Source organism: Gracilinanus agilis, chromosome 2, assembly GCF_016433145.1.
Source record: "Gracilinanus agilis isolate LMUSP501 chromosome 2, AgileGrace, whole genome shotgun sequence".
NCBI lineage: Eukaryota > Metazoa > Chordata > Mammalia > Didelphimorphia > Didelphidae > Gracilinanus > Gracilinanus agilis.
The window spans coordinates 612969582-612989588 of record NC_058131.1 but is presented as its reverse complement, the minus strand read 5'-3'; the positions used below and the strand labels follow the sequence as shown (position 1 = coordinate 612989588).

General features: G+C 56.1%; 2 protein-coding genes across 2 annotated transcripts in view; one reads left to right on the top strand and one right to left on the bottom strand.

Moving 5' to 3' along the window:
• Window positions 1–9200, top strand: part of PSD (pleckstrin and Sec7 domain containing) — a 17238-nt gene extending 8038 nt beyond the window's left edge. Inside the window, exons 10-16 of the mRNA XM_044662542.1 lie at window positions 2232–2275; window positions 7344–7534; window positions 7737–7807; window positions 8004–8161; window positions 8321–8465; window positions 8597–8746; window positions 8967–9200. Of these exons, the coding sequence (XP_044518477.1) occupies window positions 2232–2275; window positions 7344–7534; window positions 7737–7807; window positions 8004–8161; window positions 8321–8465; window positions 8597–8746; window positions 8967–9200 (993 nt within the window). The remainder of the gene's footprint in view (window positions 1–2231; window positions 2276–7343; window positions 7535–7736; window positions 7808–8003; window positions 8162–8320; window positions 8466–8596; window positions 8747–8966) is intronic.
• A 780-nt stretch (window positions 9201–9980) lies between these two features.
• On the bottom strand, window positions 9981–17449 carry NFKB2 (nuclear factor kappa B subunit 2). Its single transcript, XM_044662540.1, has 22 exons — window positions 17186–17449; window positions 16709–16790; window positions 16473–16513; window positions 16208–16306; window positions 15968–16119; window positions 15271–15377; window positions 14963–15121; window positions 14689–14793; window positions 14458–14543; window positions 14232–14370; window positions 14005–14130; window positions 13268–13483; window positions 12996–13137; window positions 12587–12701; window positions 12289–12496; window positions 11981–12150; window positions 11259–11361; window positions 11000–11151; window positions 10850–10919; window positions 10566–10738; window positions 10375–10486; window positions 9981–10275 (listed from the first exon to the last, which is right to left on the bottom strand). Exons 1-22 carry the CDS (start codon window positions 17204–17206, stop codon window positions 10154–10156), a joined length of 2700 nt encoding a protein of 899 aa, XP_044518475.1. The 5' UTR covers window positions 17207–17449; the 3' UTR covers window positions 9981–10153.
• Between the last annotated feature and the right edge of the window lie 2558 nt (window positions 17450–20007).

Here is a 20007-nt window from a genome sequence, read left to right as displayed (position 1 = left end):
GGCCTTTCTCCATCTTCTTCCACCAGCCCTATCGGGGGAGTAGCCCCCGCCCGGTACCCCTTTCCCACCCCTCAGACCCTACCCATACCCCAGTTCTTCCTCTGCCCTTCTTTTCTCCCCCGAAATTGCTTCTTCCTCCTCTCACAACCTCCCCCCCCCCTTTAGCGCTCCCTTGCTCCCTGCCTGGGACTCTCCTCCCCTCTCCTTCTCCCCCTCCTCCTTCCATCCCCCCCTCCCTCTGCTCTCCCCCTCCCCGCCGCCTCCCTCTCCGTTTGCTGCAGAGCTGAGAGCACCAGCGCCGCCGCCGCCGCCGCCGCCGCCGCTGCCGCCGTCGTCGCCGCCGTCGTCGTGGTCCATCCCTCTTTGGGTCTCTCCCCAACCCCTCCGCGGGTCTCCCGCTGTCTCTTCCGCTCCTTGGGGTCTGCTTCTCGGCCAGAAGGGGCTGGGGGCGTGCCGGAGAGGGGGAGGTGGGGTGCTGAACCTCTGCGGCCCCGGCCCCAGCCTGGGTCCCTGCGCTGTGCATACGGTGAGGGCTGGGGGCGCAGGGCCGGGGGATGGCGGCGGAGGCGGCGGCAGCGACAGCAAGGACCTGGGGGCGCTGAGGGACGGGGCCGGGGCCGGGCTGGCTGGGGCGCAGCATGATCGGCGTCAACAGCATTCACAGCAGCGCCGGGCGACTGCGCTCCCGCTCGCTCTGCTCTGTGCGCTACGGGCGCAATTACCGCGGAGGGGAGACCTTCTGCTATGGCTGGCCCCAGCGCTCGCGCAGCCTCAAGCCTGTGCTTTACACCGACCTGGTGGTCAGCCGCCTGCAGAGCCGCAAGAAGAAGAAGACGGTAAGGGCGGGTGGGGAGCTGGGGTGGCCCCGTCCTCTCGTGCTGCCGGACACCGCAGGGCCGGCAGCCGCTACCGTGGAACTGGAGCTACGCGCCCCCGCAGGGACTGAGGGACTGGCCGAGCGGCAGCCAGGCAGGCAGACTTTGAGAAGGGAGAGGAGGCGGCTGGGGACGTCTCATGGTCCGCCACCCCCTCCCAACCTCGGGGACGAGGGAGGGGACTAGGAGGATGAATGGGGGTGGGGGCAGGGGTAACTGGGAGGGCTGATGTTTGGGGCTGGGGCTGGGGCCCGATTGTGTCCGGAGCTTCGGCTTGGCTGGCACAGTGTTTTGCGGAGGGAGGGAGCAGCTGTATTGTATGGTGAATTGTTGTGATGAGGGTGTTAGGTTTACCTGGGAGGGTGGCTTCGGGGGTGCCAAGTTGTGAGTACTAAGCCGGGTTTCTGGGCTGGGTGTAAGGACAGGCTGTTGCGCATATGAGGGAGGGTCGTGTGTGCCTGAGCATACGTGTGTGTGTGTGTGTGTGATGTGGTTGAAGGTCGGGGCCCTCCTGCCCCAGTGCCAGTGCTGGAGACATTTAAGCTTCCAGCCCTCAGCTAGCACAGTCCCGGTCCACTTGCACCCATATCACCCACCTGCATACAACTCACATGTCCACACAGCATCACACACATCATTCACATGCTCACATTACAAACCAGCATGCCCCCACAAGGCAAAATGACAGAAGAAACACCCCCACAGTGGCACCAAGACAGGCAAGGAAGGCGCACGCTCATGCAGAGACACCCCCACAGCCAGACACATACTCACAGCCTCCATTAATGAGTGCCGGGGTCCCAGCTCCAGAAGCTTCTTTCCTTCCCTAAGCTCACACTGCTGGCGGGATGATGGAGATTGGAGAGAGAGGAGACTCTCCCTCCTCAGCTCCCCAGCCACCCACTGGCCTGGTCCTTCTCCCCCCTCTTCAACCCCCAAAGGTCTGTCCAATTTAGCTAACGTTGATTAAGCATCATCCATCGAGTTCAGAGGGCTGTGGTGCAAGAGGCAATCCCATGCTGGTGTGTTTGGAGATTCTTTTCTTCCTGACATTGGAAGCAAAGGGGAGGAGGGCCTCGGAAGCAAGGGTCTGGAGTTCCTCCCAAGACCTCATCCCCTGACTCCGAGCCTCTCTTCACTTTCTATATCAGTTAATGGGAGTGTCAGGATCGGAAGACAGAGCTAGTCTATCTCTCTACCCTCACCCCCCAGTTAGCTCTGAGGAGGTCTGGAGCACTGAAGGGGAGGGTGAGTGTGTGTGAGGATCTCTTTTTGCTCCAGAAGGAGTAGGCCCTGGAATTGGTAGCTTTGGGCCTGTTCCTGCCTCTGAACCATGTCTCTTCACCTCCTCCCCAGGCTCTGTACAGTTCCATCAAGAATGAGAAGCTTCAGTGGGCCATGTGAGTTACTGGAGAGATGGGGCTGGGGGAGGCCTGAACTGCATAGTTGGGTGACGGGCCCCTGGGGCACTGTCTTTGCCTCTTCCTCTCCTCTTTTCCTTCTTTGGTGCTAACCAGGCCAGGCTCTGCCTCCCATCTCCAGGCTGTTATGACAGCATCAGTGGAAGTTGCCTGGAGGAGGGAGTGGGGTAGGTTCCCAGGCCAAAAATGGGAGGTCTTAAGGGAGGCTAGAGGGAAAAGTTGGGGTCATGCAAAAGGATTAGAGAGGGCAGGCAGGGAACCACAAGAGGTGCTGAGATGGGTCTAAGGAGCAGAGGCAGTGGATTTAGTGTGCCTCCTTTCCTCTTCCCCCATATGTATCCACCTTCCTCCCAAATCGAACCTCTGGGGAAGGAGATATGATCCTGAATGTTAGAAGGAACTGGATTTATTCAGTTCTCTCAGCTGGTCAACCCACTAGTCTTTTTTGTCTTAAACCCTTACCTTCCTTCTTAGAATCAATACTGTGTATTGGTTCCAAAGCAGAAGAGCAATAAGGGCTAGGCAATGGGGGGGTGGGGGGGTTAAGTGACTTGCCCAGGATCACATAGCTAGGAAGTATCTGAGGTCAGATTTGAACCCAGGACCTAGGCTCTAGGCCTGGCTCTCAATTCACTGAGCCACACAGTTGTTCCCAACCCACTAGTCCAGCATTGGCAAACCTTTTAGAGATCGTGTGTCCAAACTGTACCTTCAAGTCACCTGTGAGCCTCCCACCCCACATTACCCCAGAGAGGGGAGGGAGGAAGTGCTCACATTGGGCTATTGGGAAGAGGGGTGGGGCATACAAAAAAATGTCCTCAAGTTCAGTGGAAAGGGGAATGGAGCAGCCCCCTCCAGCACACCAGAGCACGTGTGCCATGTCTCTAGTCTTTACTGATACCCAGCTCTGTGTTACGATGGGGATTCATCCTCTTGAAGGAGGTATGCTCCCCTACAGTTTAGCTGGGAAGGCAAGGCACATAGGCTCCCTCAGATTCCTTCTTCCACATCTCAAAACTCCAACCCCAGAGGAAATATGATTCCTTCTTCCCGTGCACCTATGTCCTTGCTCTCACTTCCCTCATTCCTTTTGGGCTTTTGCAATGTTACACAGCCTCTTTTAGAATCCCTGAGTCTTAGCTGGATGTATGTCAGAGGTCAAGGCCACCTAATCCAGGCACTGCTCACACAGGAATTCCCCCCAAACATCCCCAACAAAGCAGTCATCCAGTCTTCTTCACTTGCAGTCCTCTGGGGGTGGTGGTGGGAGAAGCCACTTCCTCTGGAGGCAACCCATTCCACTTTTGAACAGTTCTAGTCATCTGAAAATGAGGCCATCTGCCTCCCTGCACTTCCAGCACCTATTATTACTCCTTTATCTTCAGTCCCATCAGGGAATAACCTTCTCAGGGGTAGGGGCTGCTTCGTTGTTGTCTTCATATTCCCATGGACTAGCACAGACCCTGGAACATAGTAGGTGCTTAATAAATCTTTAATGAATGAATGAATCTTTTCTGCTTTCCTTCCTTGCCTTTTGCCTACAACATGTTCAGGTCTCCCCTATTCTAAAACAAAACTAAACAATTCCCCTGATACTACAGCATCCTCAGATTGTTGCCCCTCCCCCTTCTTTTGCTGTCAGATTTCTGAAAGGAGTGGTCTGTATTTTCTGATCTTACTTCCTCTCCAATCAGCTCTTTAACACTGAAATTTGCCCTCCATTTCCACTATTTAGCTGAAAGTGCTTTTTCCTACCCCCTTATTGCCTAATCCAAAAGGCTCTTCTCTATTTTCTTCTTCCTTGACCTTTTTAAAATGCCATCAATACTACTGACCATCTCATTTTTTCCTATTTCTTCTCCTTTGGTTTTGAGGGTTCCATATAGCCTGCTTCTCTTGTCTTTCTGACCATACCTTTGCCACTTTCACTGGCCCTTTTCCTCTTCCTCCAAAATCCCAAGACTCTGTCCTTAGTCCTCTCCTCTCCGGTCCTTGGTGATCTCTGGTATTCTCATGGCTTCAATCATTTAACTTCCAAATATATAGCTCTAGTTCCAGCCTCCTCCTCAGCTCCAGCTGTGCATTTCTAACTGCTAGTTGCTGGGGATTCCAATGATGAAATAAAATAGAAGTCTTGCTTTCAAGGAGTTTGTAGTCAAAGAGAGGGCAACATGTGGAGGTTTCCCAGAAGTAGCTAAAATTCAGTATGTCCAAAGCCAAATTCAACAATTTCCACCCAAAAAAGCAGCCCCTTCTTCTGACTTGACTTCCTCTTGACTTTCTTCTGTTAATGCCACCTCTATTCTCTCAGTCACTCAAGCTGAAAACCTCATTTATCTTAAACTCCTCCTTCTTCCTAGATAGATATCTTAATTAAACAGGCATCAGTCTCTTGAACCTGGTCCCTCTTTTAATTTCTGCTGCTCTTACAGACTGATAATTCATGGATCTCTCACTTAGATTATTATAACTGCTTCCTAACTGGTCTCTCAGACTCTCCCTCCTGCAGGCCAGCTCACAAATCCCTTTCAGAGTAATTGTTCTAAAATGTATCTCTATCTGGTCCTATGCTTACATTCCTGTATTCAAAAAAAACCTTTAATGTTTCCCCATTGTCCAGAAGGATAAAGACTAGAATGTTTAGCATGGCATTCAAAGCTCTCCCTAATCTGATCCTAATTTACCTTTCCAATTTTATCTCCCACTACTCCTCCCACCTCTACTATGGTTTAATGATCCAATACAATCCATGCTTTCCAAATTCTACATTTGTGCTCATGGTCTGGAATACCATCCCTCCCATCTCTAGTTGCTTAAAAAAATTCTACCATCCTTCAAGTTCCTCCTAAGGTGACACCTCATCCATGAAGTCATACATGATTCTGTCCAGATGGAAGCAATCTCTCTCTCCTTTTATTTAAAAATATTATTTTTATTATCATGCAAAACACACTGGTCATTGTTATAAAAGCACACTCATACAAAGCCAAAACCCCATTTGTTTTTAAAAGATTATTACAAAAACGAAATGTGGAAATAGGCATCAAGTGATAACCCAGTAGAATTGCTTGTCAGCTTCAGAAGGAGGAAGGGAAGAGGGGAGGGAAATAAAATGAATCATGGAAACATGGGAAAATATTTTTAAAAGGAGCTAAATTTTGTTTTAAAAACTGAAACCTCATGGGGCAGCTGGGTAGCTCAGTGGAGTGAGAGTCAGGCCTAGAGACAGGAGGTCCTAGGTTCAAACCCGGCCTCAGCCACTTCCCAGCTGTGTGACCCTGGGCAAGTCACTTGACCCCCATTGCCCACCCTTACCAATCTTCCACCTATGAGAAAATATACCGAAGTACAAGGGTTAAAAAAAAAAACAACAAAAAACTAAAACCTCAAAATATAATTGTAAATATACTGATGTGAAAGATAGTATCCATCTGACTCCATTCGACTCCAACAGTTCTTTCTCTGGAAGTGGATAGCCTCCCTTGTCAAAAGACCCTCAGGATTGACCCAGATCTTTGCACTGCTGAGAGTAGCCAAGTTTTCACAGATAATCATCATCCAATATTGCTGCTACTGTGTACAATGTTCTGGTTCTGCTTATTTTGCTCTGCATCAGTTCATGCAAATCTTTCCAGCTTTTTCTGAAATCATCCTGCTCATCGTTTCTTATAGCCAATCTCTTTCATCTGATTGCTTCAAGTCTTACATTCTGATTTGTTTGATATTAGTGTCTCCCCTAGCCTGAGCACATCAGTAATACACACTGTAAACATTTGTTGAGGGAAGGAATGACTGTGAAACCAGTAAAGAGTAAACAAGTTGAGTTTGCTCGTATGGGAAAATCTGTGCCTTAGAGCCCAGAGGAACCAAAGATCTCAGTAAGCCAGGGTGACCATGAGAATTCCTGGTCATCCCAGAGGGGAGTTTTGAAGTTTGTCTTGAAGGATACTTTAGGATACTTGGATAAGGGCTAACCTTCAGAGAGAACTGAGGATCGGTGTATACTGAGCCCCCAAAGGATGAATCTTGTACTCATGGGGCCAAGAAATAGTTCTGGAACCAGGTGCCCCAAGTACATACTCTCATCTATCAGGGGCCAGAGACGACTACTCCCTTTCCTTCCTGCTGCCCACAATGTCCCTTGCTAGCTTCTCTGGCCCCAGATGGAAATTGCCAGACAGAAGATGATTTCTTCCTCCTTTCTATTGCCTAAGGAGCAGGAGGAAAGCCTGTCTATCAAGTGTTCCCATGTTATCATTGGCTGACAGAGCTGGAGTTTTAATCCTTTTAATTGGTGGTAATGCCCGCTGTCAGCTTAGCCAGTAGGTCATAGGGGATGATACAAAGATGCTGGCCTTGTCCATCTCCTTCCTGTCCCTTCATCAACAAAAAGAGGTCCCTGGGAGTAGTGAGGGTGTGTAGTATCTGGCAACACTGGATCCTTAGTGGACATAACTGAACGCTCAGACTGTTGTTTACCATCTTGGAAGAAATTTGTTAGGGGATGAATAGAATTCCTGGCTGTTCCCAAATTCCTCAGTATGGTTCCTAGGGAGATAATAATTGGCATGGTGGCTATGAACTGGGAAGGTATGTTGGTCAGCTTGGAGAGGGCTTCAAATGCCAGAAAAGTTGGAACTTGATGTAATAAGCAATAGGGAGGCATTGAAGATTATTGAGCAGAAGAGTGACATGATGAAAACTTATATGATGACTCAAAACAATATGTGCAGGATGGTTTAGAGAGCGGAAGACTAGAAGCAGGGAGACCAATTAGGCTCTTGCAATAGCCAAACCACTGATTTATTCAATAGATATTTCTTGAGCACATTCTCTATGTGGAAGGCTTTGGTCAACATGTAGTGATGTTTTAAGGGTGCTAGTTTGGTGAGGGCTCATCTCCTGGCCTGTTAGTCCTTGATTTAAGGGGAAAGCCTTGGCTAAGGACTGTCAGGGAGAAAGAGCTCATTTTGTAGCTGGCACTGGGAGGAATGCCGGGAGGCTGGAGGGGGCTGGGGCACCCCATACTGAGCCGGCTGTCCCGCAGTGATGAAGAGGAACTCCGCCGCTCCCTGTCTGAACTGGCCGACCCAAACCCCAAGGTCATCAAGAGGGTCAGTGGCGGCAGTGGCGGCGGCTCCAGCCCTTTCCTAGACTTGTCCCCAGAGCCTGGTGCTGCCATTTACAAACATGGCCCCCTGGTGCGCAAGGTGCACGCGGACCCCGACTGCAGGAAGAGTATGTGAAGGGACCCTGCAGTGACCCCCATTGGGAGGAGGGAGGGGAGGATGCTGGGAGGGGTGGGGACGCCTGGGTTCCCCGGGGGCTCCTTGTCTGGATTTCAGCTGGCTGAGCTGAACAAGGGGGGGATGGGATGGGTTGGGGGTGTTGCCCTCCCCCGGCCATCTCTGTGAATCTGTCCCTCCTGACTCTCCCCCAGCACCCCGGGGGAAGCGTGGCTGGAAGGCTTTCCATGGCATTCTGAAGGGGATGATCCTCTACCTGCAGAAGGTGCCAGGGAATGGGGGCTCGGGGCAAGGGCTGGACCTGGGTGGGGGTTTCTCCGGACATGGGTGTATGGCTGAAATAGAGTAAGGAAGCAGGATGCACGGGGGACAGGTCCGAGAGCCCCACGGAGGAAGGCCTGCAGGGCCTGGGGCAGGCCTGAGCCGGGCCTGGGCCTGGGCATGGCCATGTGCCTTGGCAGGAGGAGTACCAGCCGGGCACGGCTCTGGTGGAGGAAGAGCTGAAGAACGCCATCAGCATCCACCACGCCCTGGCCACCCGGGCCAGCGACTACAGCAAGCGGCCTCACGTGTTCTACCTGCGCACGGCGGACTGGCGGGTGTTCCTCTTCCAGGCACAGTGAGTCCCGGCCAAGATCCCGCCGCCCCCAGGCTAGAGCCCCCGGCCAGGCCGGAAGCCTTTCCCAGGAGTCAGGGCAGCCCCGGCTTGGAAGGAGGCGGCAGGGAGTTGGGGGGGGGGGTCTCCTGCCTGGGCCTTAGATGCCTGTCCACCCCCCAGGAGCTTGGAGCAGATGCAGTCCTGGATCACCCGCATCAATGTGGTGGCGGCCATGTTCTCGGCCCCGCCCTTCCCGGCGGCCATCAGTTCTCAGAAGAAGTTCAGTCGCCCTCTGCTGCCCAGCTCTGCCACCCGCCTCTCCCAGGTAATGCCCTCTCTTCCCTGCCGAGCTCTGCGGGCATCTCCCCTCATGCCCCCAGCCTGCTCCCTGCAGGCCTGGCGGAGGCGGGGCGGGGAGGGCCGGCGGGGAACCAGGCTCCCTCCTCTGCCCGCCAGGAGGAGCAGGTGAGGACCCACGAAGCCAAACTCAGGGCCATGGCGTCCGAGCTCCGGGAGCACAAGGCCAGCCAGCAGCAGCCCGACAGGAAGGCCAAGAGCAAGGAGGCCGAGGAGCAGCGGCAGAAGGAAGCCTATTTGGAATTTGAGGTGCGGAGGGAGCCGGCCCCCTGGTGTTTGTCACGGGCCACCGTTCCAGGGTCTCCCAGCCCCCGCCTTGGAACCCTCACAAGCTTCCCAAGGCCAGTCAGGCCCAGACGTGGCTTCTAGGTCTCCCAAATGGGCTGGCCCTGAGCTGGGGGCCCCCAGATTCATCCCGGGGCTGGGGGGGCCGAGGGCTGCCTCTCACCCTTCTGTCACCGTCTCTCAGAAATCTCGCTACGGCACCTACGCCGCACTGCTCCGGGCCAAGCTGAAGGCGGGCAGCGAGGAGCTGGAGGCCGTGGAGGCCGTGCTCTGCCAGGCCGTGCCGGGGGGTGTCGAGGACGGGCTCCCCACATCCTGCTCCAGCCCCACTCTGCAGCCCGAGCCGCCTCCACACAGCAGGCCACACCGCTCTGGCCCTGAACCCCGGGTGGGGGGCAGCGGACGGCAGAAACCCTGACCCATGGGTAGGGGCCAGGAGGGAGGGGACAGCGACCACCCGCCGGCCACCTGCATGACCTCTGACCCTGCCCCAGCCAGGGCCTGACTGCGCCGGACGCGGGGCCCCGAAGGCACCGTGGACACTGCCCAAGCGAAGCCCCAGGGGCTGGGGCCATCCACCAGGCTCCCCATTTTGTGATACCATTTTGCACTTTTTCTTATTCAATGGGGGGAGGGTTGAGGGAGGGACCTTTCAATGACATTTTTTGGGGGGGAGGGCACATGCTGGGGGCCCCCACTTCCCTGCTTTCTATTTGGGCCCCCTGGACCCCTCCCTCAGACACCAGCAATCCCCCCTGTCTTGGGCCTTGACCTGGGGGGACGATGGGCATCCCCAGGGGTTCGGGAGGCCCGAGGCTCTCAGGCTTGCCCGTTTCTCTGAGCCCTTAGCTGGCGGCCGAGCTGGTTCTCTCTCTCTCTCTTTCTCTTACCCACAAGGGCTTTCTCTCATCCCGGAGTTGGAGTGGGGTGGGGTGATGTGGGGCCCCCAGAGTGCTGTTTCTGGCAGGGCCTCAACGCCCCCTGTACATAGACCCGTGGCAGGGGTCCTGGAGGAGGGTGGCGACCCCCAGCCCCCCTTGGGGCCCTTTGGCCCTCCCAAGCCCACCTTCTGTACAGTCCCTGATGCAATTAAACCTGCTCTGGAGCCCCTTGACACTGCCTGACTTTCTCCTGTATCCAGAAGGTGGTGCCTGAGAGCAGAACGGAGAATTGGAACCCATGCCATTGTGCGGGGGGGTGGGTGGGGGAGGGGGGCCCCGGCCCCCCAACCTTTATTCATCAGGATCAAAAGATCAATCAGGGCATTAAATAAGGGCATGGGCACAGGGGAGGGGATCTGTACAGCAGGCACCTCTGGGAGCAGGCACGGGGCTGGATGAAGTGTTGCCCAGGCTGTGGGCATGGCTGGGATCAGTGCACCTGCTCCTCGGGGTGCCTGTGGGGGAGCTCCCCGGGGGGTGTGGGGCCCAGGCTCATCTTCTCCTGTTCCTCCTCCACAGACTGGCTGCCATACGCGCTGTCCTCCTTTACCTCTGGGGAGGGCAAGAGGCAGGAGGCTCAGGGAGGGGAGCCCCTCCCCCCAAGCCAATGGAGCCTCCTCGGCTCTCCCCACCTCCTTCTTCCCTCTTTACCTGTGCTCGGAAGCTTGTCCCTGGGCTCCGTGCCCTGCAGGAGCCGCACGCCCTCATCCAGCCCCATGGCAGCCAGGGCATCCAGTAGCCCAGCCAAGTCCCCTCCAGCCAGCTGTGGGAAGAGGCAAAGGGGGCGGGGGTCAGGGGCCTGAGGGCTGGGCCCAGGAGGGGCCCAGAGCCCAGACACCCACCTGGTAGCTCCGGATCAGGCTGCCGCTGGGAGAGGCCGTACTGCGATACGTGTCCACCAGGCTGCGTAGCCCCAGCCTCTCGGCCAGCTCGGCCCAGTCTCCTCCACCTCCTGGTCCGTCCAACAGCCGTTCCAGGCCCTGCAAGGCCGCAGCCCCCAGGGACAGTCCTGGGCCTGCAACAGGCAGACAGACACGGTGATCTCGTGGCAGAGAGGGAGGGCAGGAAAAGTCTGACTCAGGGTGGGCAAAGAGAAGGGTCTGGGGGAGCAGGGCAGGGGGCTCACCTGTGGGACTTGGCGGGGTCAGGGGCGGCTCTGTGGTCTCCTGGGCAGCCTTCAGCAACAGCATCCTAACCTGGAAGGGGAGGCGTATCTCAGAAAGGCCAGAGGGAAGGGTGCCCGCCGCCACCCCACAAATCCCGGGCCTGGTGGTACCTTGGCACTCCGGGTAAGGTCCAGGGGGGTGTGACCACGGTAGTTCCTTCTGCTTCCTTCCTCAGCTCCCTCTGACTCCGAGTCGCTGCCTGAGTTTGGTGGGGAGGGCAGTGGGTGCAGGGGCTCTTCGTTCTCGGCCTGTACGTCGGCTCCTGGTAGGGAAGGCAGTGTTGGGGAGCTGTACTCCGTCCCCCCCAGGAGGGGTCAGGAGGAAGGCCAGGCTGGCCTCTAGGCCTGGGTCAGAGACGAATGTACTCACCGGCTTTGAGGAGCAGGCGGGTGAGGGTCGGGGAGCCCAGCCCAGCTGCAAGGTGCAAGGGGGTGTTTCCAGCGAAAGTTTGGGCATTCACATTGGCACCAAGCTGGTGAGGGGAAGAACAGGGGAGGCTTATGCTGCTGCCGCCCATCCCTCCCTCCCATCCCTCAGCCGTAGGTCCAAAAGAGGAGGTGCAAGAAGGGATGCAGAGAGTGATTATTTCAAGTTCCTCATTTTACATAGGAGGAAACTGACACCCAGAGGGGTCAATAATAATGGTAGCTAGGGGGCAGCTCTTTGGATTGAGAGCTAGGCCCAGAGATGGGAGGTCTTGGGTTCAAATCTGACCTCAGACGCTTCCTAGACAAGTCACTCAACCCCTTTGCTTATCCCTCTTTTGCCTTGGGACCCATACACAGTATTGATGCTAAAACCAATCACATCGGTAGTAATTAGCCATGTGGGATCTGAGCGTAGGTTCTTTGACTCAAAACCTAAATTGAATACCTTCATCATCCAGCCCCTCTCTACCTGTCCAGACTGCTTATACCGTACTCACTTGCCTCCACTTGCTTGGCTCTCCAGGGCCACTTGAGGTGCCAGCTCTGGGCATTTTCCCTGGCTGACTCCCAACCCCAGGCTCTCCCCTCTCCTCTTGCCCCTCTGGCTTCCCGCAAACCCCTCCTTTTCCAGGCAGCCTCCCACAGCGCCACAGACTGACTGACCTTGGTGATGAGGTGGCTGACCAGCCCCAGCTCCTCTGCCTCCGTGGCCAGGTGTAAGGCAGTGCGCCCACCCTGCCGCTCTACCAGCTCAACGTCAGCCCCGCTGCTGACCAGCAGGTCCAGGCACTCTGTGCTGTGGGCACGCACTGCCAGGTGCACCGGATACAGGCCTGTGGGATGGGCACAGCTCGGGGTCCGATCCTGGGCTAGACTCCCAGCTGGGCACCCGGAACCCTTCTCCCATGCCTCCCTTGGAATCCCCCTCATCCTGCCCCAGTGTCCCTCCACAGGTTTGGGGAGACCCTCACCCTCATAATCGGGCATGAGCAGCAATTGGGGAAGAGCCAGCCCTGCATGGCAAAGGAGGGCCTGCAGGAGAACAGGATTTCCTGCCCGGAGTGCCAGGTGGAGGGCAGAATCTCCGTGTCTGTCCAGCAGGGTGGGGTCTGCACCCATGTCCAGTAGGAAGTTGACCACTTGGCTCTGCCCTGTGATCACGGCCAGATGAAGGGGCGTCTAGGAGCACAAGAGGAAGTTAGGGCATGCCCAAGCTGTAGGCAGGCTTGCCTGTGCCACCCCCTCTTCCCTGCCTGATGCTGGGTATACCTGGTGCAAGTGGTTGGTGAGGTTAACGATACCGAGGTGGGGGACACGGAAGATGACGTGCGCCATCTGTTCAATGACGTTTGTCTGCCCATGAATGATGGCCAAGTGTAGAGGGCTGGGGGAGAGAGCGGGCAAGCTGCGGACTTTGGTGCCGGAGCCGGAACCAAGCACAGTCTTACTCCGATACAGACGGAGCCACCAGCCGCCCTCCATCCGCCATCTTGCCTCCCGCTCAGCTCCGAAGCTATTTCGTTCTCTGTGCTCCTGCCTTGCTGCCTGTATTGTTTTCTAGAATTCCGCACCTCATCCTCATCCATTCCTGTGCCAACCCCACCTCTTCTACGCCCGCATCCCAGCCCAGTGTCTACTCCACATGATTGCCATTTCCCTGTCTGCCCTGGTTCCATACGTGTCTCCGTTCTCATCCTGGGCCCTCAGCAGATGGCACTGCCCAGCCAGGAGGGTTCGGGCATCCGCGGTCACCCCATAGTTCAGCAAAGCCTGGGCACTGCGCTGGGCAAGGCCGAACATGCCCAGGTTGTATTGCCGAGCTGGTTGGGAAGGGGCGGAAGGGGTAAGGTCAGGGGAACAGAAGCCTGGCACCGTGCCCATCCAAACCTCCGCAATGTGTATCTGAGGCCCTGGGGCTCCCCTCTCCCTTCCCCCTCCAGGGGTCCATACCTTCCCATAGCATCTTCAAGGCCTGAGATCCTTGGGGTGGGGGACGGCCAGGGGAACCAGGGTGTGTCTGCTTTTCCCCCTCACCATCAGTTGCACCCTCGCTCTCTCCAGACATCTGAACTCCTGCCCCCCCAGAATAACTGCCCACTGGGGCAGCCCCCGTAGAGTACAGGCTGTAGTTCAGGGAGGACGTGGGAAAGAAGCTGAGACCACCACCTGGGAGAGTGGGGAGACTCGGTCAGTGCGTGGTAGTAAGGGTGATGGGCAATCGGAGGGAATGGACAGTGGAAGGAGTCTGGGTGGCAACATTCAGAGGATGGTCAGTGGGAGGAAAGATGGCCTCGGGCAGGGGTTGGCAACCTTTTTGGCCATGAGAGCCATAAACGCCACATTTTTTAAAATGTAATTTCATGAGAACCGTACAGCGCTCACAGTGCGCGCTCCTGTAGCAGCGCCTGAAAAAAATTGACTTTATGGCTCCTGCAGAAAGAGCCATATCTGGCCCTCAAAAGAGCCAGATATGGCTCAAGAGCCATACATTGCCGACCCCTGGCCTCGGGGATCATTATGAGGTCTGGGAAAATGGCCTCAGGATGGCTCCCTCCACAACTTTCCCTTTCCCACCTTGATGTAGGAGACCAACACCCTCTGGGGCCTGGTAGAAGAAGAGAGGGAAAGAGACCTCAGCCCCTTCCCTTCCTAGGGCTTCCTTGTCCCCCAAATCCTTCTCTTCTTACCTCCTCCTCCATTTCCATAGCCTCCAGCTGAACCTCCTCCAGCTCCACCCATGTGGGAACCATCTCCAAAATGCTGGGAAAAGGCAGGTAGGGCCTTCCGCCGCTTCCGCTGAACCTCTTCCTTGTCTGGGGGTGAAGGAAAGGAAGTCAGGGCTGCCCTGACCCCTCCTCCCCCACCCCAGCCTCCCTGTATCAGCCTCTGCTCCCCAGCCCCTCCTGGGTCCTACCTTCCACCATGGGGTAGTAGGTGAATTGTTTAGAGTCCGAAACATCCCCTCCTCGCTTCCTCTTTAGTTGCAAGAAGACCGTTACCGGACGGTCGATCTTCATCTTATGATAAGGGGGTGTCCGGAACACAATAGCATACTGAGGGGGGAGACGTGGGCTCTCAGCATGGCCCCCAAACCCTGCCAGCCCAGTCCCTCCTTCAATGTGCCCACCAAGTCCTGGCACCTGTTTGTGAACGTCTGTGGGGGAGAAGTCTCCAAAGGCTTGCCAGCCATTCTCGTCATCCTCGTAGAAGCGTACTTCAATGTCATCTGTGGGGGTTGGAGGTGGTGAGAAGGAAGAAGTTTCCACACCACTGTTTCTCCCTCTGCCCTCTTTTCTTAGAGCCCGGCCCCCTGGCATCCCTGGTGTCCTCCTCTTTGCTGGGGTGTCCCCAGTCCCTGGCTCTGGCCTTACCTTTCTGTACCTTGTCACAGAGAAGATAAACCTCGTCCCCACCCCGAACAGATCCCGCCGTCTTGTCCATGCGTGAGATCTTCAGGTTGGAAGCCCCAGGGGATTCTAGGGGGAACAAATGATCTCTGTGGTTTGAGGCCCCAGAGGGGTCTACAGGAAACGAATGACCAGCTCAACAGAATCCCCACCTCGGGCATCATCCCCTGAGTCCTTCCCCTCCGCCCCTGGTCTCTCTGTCCCATGTCACCCCCTAAACTTTGTTCTGAGCACTTACTGCTATCATGGATGGGCTGGGAGATGACTGGTGGAAGGGGGAGTGAGAAGGAGCCATCGCTGGCCCTAAGGAAGGCAGAGAAGCGAAGCCGGACAATGCTAAGATCCATCACCTTCTTCAGTTCTTTGGCCTCCTGCTCCAGCTCCCGCCGTTCAGCCTCTGTTGTGGGCACAGGCACATACGTATCCAGGTGACCCCAACTCCTCGTCTGACCCCTCAATGCTTGGGTCACCCATGCCCTCCCAGCACCCCTGATCCTCTTCTCTCATAGCCCCAGACACGCATTCCACTTTTTGTGGCGCCCATACCTGTGAGACCTTGGGGTCTAGAGCGGAGGCGCTGCCTCTGAAGCTTCTGCAGCATGATCTCCATCATGTTCTTTTTGGTCACGTGCAGGACTCCCAGGTTGTTAAACCTGCCAGTGGTCAGGTGTAAGAAGTCAGGCCCAAAGAAGGATGGAAGGCTCAAGCTGTTCCCCGGGCCTGAAACATCTTCCCACTCCTTTTCCTTGTCCAAATCCTTTGCAGCCTTCAAGGAACAGCAGACTTCCTTGACTCCTCCAACCCACAATGATCTTTCCCTTTTTTGAGAACCCATAGTCCCGAATCTGAGCAGCCTGCTCTGACTCCCAGAGTATACACTGTACTGTTTCATTGTATTCCCAGCAGGGAATTTCATCTTCTTGGCCAAACTATGAGAAACAGAGGGTAAGGTCCAAGTCTTCCCCTGGATCCTTCTGTCCCCCATGACTATTCTTGGTGCAGGATTTGTTTGCTCCTTTTCTTTTACCAAGATGCTGATCTCCCCCAATCAAGGCTTGAGTCTGCTCCTCCCAACCTTTTGTTCTCCCCTCCCTCATTCCAGTATAGCCAAGAATGGGAATCAAATCTCTAATGAAGAAGGTTCAATCACCATAAGCCCTGGAGTGGGGGGTGGAATGGGACTCTCCCCAGAGAAGCCCATGGGGTAGGGGTACAGAGGGGGATAGGAGCAGTAACATCATACTGGGCCGTCATATCCTTGGGTCCCACAGACACCACGCAAACTCCCAGCTCTGTGCACTGTTTTCCCACCAGGCTGTGGGCATGGGCACGGGGTGGATCGCTGTGTGTGACCAGGTCCACCTCGATCTTGGCTGGTCCCACGTAGTTACAGATCTGGGGATGACCGGCAGAGGGGTGTCTGTTACAGGCAGACAGCCACCTCCCTCCCTGGTTCCCTCTGCCCCTCTTCTCTTCTGCTCACCTTAACTGTAGGGTATGTTTTACGACCTTTCTCACTGGAGGCTCCGGGCAGCCCCCCATGAGAGGGACCCTCACAGCCATAGCGAAAACGGAAGCCACGCTGGGGATCAGAAAATAGTCACGACCAGGAGCGAGCACCCCTGATCTGTTCTTGGCACCCCTGACCCATAAGGACCACTCCTTACCCGCAAGGACCACTCTCCCACCCCTGGGACTGGAGGAAGGCAAAGTCCCTTAGCCACCCTGGCACCCTTTTCTGCCCTCACCTGCTTGGGTTGTTCCACGATTACCAGGTAGGGACCCTCACCTGGGGATGGAAGGGGGATGTCTGAGCCAGGGGTCTTGAGATCCCCTTTCAAACCCACCCCAATTCTGGCAGAAGGTCCTATATTCCTACTACCTGGGGAACAAATAACTGCACGGAGTGGAGGGACATAAAGGGGATTGGGAGTCCCCAGGAAATTGGGGAGGAAAAGAAGAAAGGACTAGCAGAGACACCGACCTGTCTCCTCTGTGAGTTCTCTTCGATCTGAGACTGGGGAGTTGAATCGGAAATCTTCATAATCAATAATACCATCCAGACCCTGGATTTGGGCACAAATGGTGGGAGGTGACCACTCCCACAAAATCACTGATTCCCACCCCCCCCAAATCTGAGGGCCCAACAGAAGGGAGGACAAACCAATAAAGAGGGCCATGAGGCCAGCTAGCCAGCTGGAGAGGGACAGGAGAAGTGAGGGACAGCTCAGATCCACAGAGGCCCTCCCACAAAAGGGTGTCAGAAAAGATGGGTGCCTACAGGGGTCAGACATATGGATGACTGGGCATCTTGGGGGGGGGTTGTTAGACGAGACTTGAGTGAAGGGAGGGAGAATTAGCCAGAGAGGACTCTGGACAGACAGACAGACAGACGGACAGACGAGTCCCAGGGGGTCGGAGGGAGACAGGCACAAAGACAGACACTTAGGCTAACACTCACTGGGCCATAGCAATCGTCCATGTTTTAGAGCTGGGCTCTGTCCAGCTTCTGCTGCCGCTGTACCGTCAAGGCTCCTACCTGTGCTTGTGGGTGTGGAGGGGCACCCTCAGGCCAGGTCTATGGGGGCAGCCAGGAGTCTGAGGGTGAGGGACAGAGGGTCCCTCCTCCTGCCGGGCTGGAATGGGGAGAGTCAGAGAGCCGTAGGCAGTCGGGGGCTGGGAGGGCAGGAAAGTTAGAGCAGCTCAGGAAAGTCCCGAAAATACCAGAGAGAGGAGGGGCCAGGGGAGGGGGTGGGCCTGGAAATGACGTGTGGGTCCAGCCCCGGGAGGGAGGGCCCGGCTGGGATTTGAGGTGGCCCTTCCTTCTTTCCTTTCTCTTTCCCACTCCCAGACAGGACCCTGGCTCGGGGGGGATCTGTGGGCTTTGGCCCTCTGGTGCCCATCAGAGAAGCCCTTCTCCCACTTCCCCCTCCTAGCCCCCCAAACCTGAGGAGTTGATGGGGGGATGAAGAGGGAGAAGACGAGGACTGGAGCAGGCTGAGGATTTCATGGGGCGTGGGGAGGCGCCTGGAAGCCCTGAGTCTAGAGCTCGCCTTCACAGGCCAGTGGTGATTATTTGCAAGCGCAAAGAGGTCCTCAATCTTTACCCTGACCCCTTCCTAGGCTCTGATTGTCCTTCCCTTTACTGGCCTAGCCTCTTTTCCTTTTTCCTCCCCTCCCACGGGCTGGGGCTTCCCAGGGATTTTCTGGAGGCCATCTATTGGGGCCTGGGAGGGAGAGAGACTTTTGATTCAGCCTTTGGGGCTTTTGGGGGAGATTCCTCCTGTAGGGGGGCCCTCCTGCTCTAAGTCCCTGGGGACGTAGAGCCCTCCACTCTGGCTAGGCCCTGCTTTGGATTTTGGACAGCTGGGGGGAGGGGAACCTGAGGCTCCGTCCACCCAGCCCCGGACCTAGGACACGACTCCTTCCCCAGTCTTCCCCGTATATGGGGATGCTTAAGAGATAGAGAGATCCCTTTCTTCCCTCCAGTTTGCAAACTACGTCGCTATGTGTCTGCATGAGTGTGTCCATGTAATTGCGCTAAAACGCCCTGTTTTGGGGTATTGGCATGCCCGTGTCGGAGTGGCGGGAGTGCAGAACGGCACAACTTTTTCGGAGTACCCGCGTCCACGGGAGCGTGTCCTGTTCCTGGGTTACTGAGCCTGGCCGAGGGGCGGTGTGTGCCCAGGACTGTGGAGACCCTCGGTATCTAAGTGGAAACGCGAACTTGTATTTGATGTGTGTATGTGCCTGTGACCGTGCCCCGGGGTGGACCTGTGCTCTTCACACTCCAGACTCAGTGGGGGTCCCGCCCCCGCCCATCTACCCATGCTCTGAGAATTGTGGGAACCTAGGTGCATGACCCCGGCCACTCACTGCGGCTCCGGCTCCGGCTCCGGCTCCGGCTCCAGCTCCGGCTATGGGCTGGTCCGGCCTTCCCAGTCTTCCGACCCTAGTGCCTCTCGGCCACCTGCAGTCCCAATCGGGAAAGCCCCTTTTCCGACCCCCCCCCCGGGGGGAATTCCCATGACGTCACTGTGCGTCAAGCCCTGATCTTTTTCTCATTGGCTTAAAGTTTTAGTCCGCGGCCAGCGCAGCCAATAAGGACTGAATATAGAGTACCGCCCCCTTCTCCCCTCTATTTCTCCCTTCCCCGCCCCGCCCTTCCATCTCCCGCGGGATCCCGGAAGGGTGGGCATTACGGGGGGAAGTCGGTATCCTCGCCCCTCCCGCCGTAAGGGTCCTGGGCTCGAAGCCGCACCTTTTCTGACCCCAGTGGCCAGCTCCAAGCGGTGGAGACCAGGTTCTTGGGAACCGAGGCCCTCCGAGCACCCCTGGTCCCCGGACCCGCGACTCTGAAGCGCCGTGGAGCGGAGGGGAGGTGGACTGAGCCGAAGGTCCTAGAGCACCATCTGTCGGAAAGAGGGGTCGAGGAGCACGGCTTCCGCCGCTCTCCGAGCTTGGACCAGTTGGCTTTGCCCTCTGGGCACCGTCCAGATCAGACCTGCATTGCCCGGGTCAGAGAGCCCCGTAGGATGGGTAGCTCCTAATGCCTTTTCCCAATATGGTTAATTTATGTACAGACCTGTTCTTCCCTACCCCAATCACCGTTACAAATAGGAGGTCAAGGACTGTTTCATTTTGGTCTTCTGATCCCCAGTTCTAGCGAATTAAGAAACGATTGTTGGGGGAAGGGGTAAAAGCCCAGCCGGAGGTGGTCACCCATTGTCAGGGGGAGGACCCCATCTCCGTGCCCCGGGGCAGCTCCTTCTAGTCAGGAGGAAAGTCGAGCCAACCTATCCAGCTAAAGTATTGGACTAAGATCCAGAAAGATGAGTTTAAATTGCCAGTTTACACAGACACTGTCACTGTCTGACCTAATCTGTTTAAATGTGAATGCCTGTAGTCCCTTCCTCACAGGGTCAATAAGGCTCAAGTTCAGTGATGTAAGGAGAACACAGAATGTCAGATATTATCCTTAACTTCTAGGCTTTGACCTTTGCAGTCTGCCACTTCTAGGGGTCCAGAGGCCAGTGGTCAGAGAAAGGGCCAGTGTATTGGGGTGGAGCAGGGAGGTCATCCAGGACAAAGACTACCTCATCAGATCGCCAGGCCTGGCTAGTGACACAGATCTATCCACTCCTCAATCTCCTTTGCTGGCTCTTTGTTAAGGTTATATTGCCAATCATGGGTAACTCAAAAAGCCATGGCTCCCTTCCCTCTATACTATATTGCTTAGTGATGTCAGCTCCCATGGTTAGATGATCCTCAGATTTATATGTT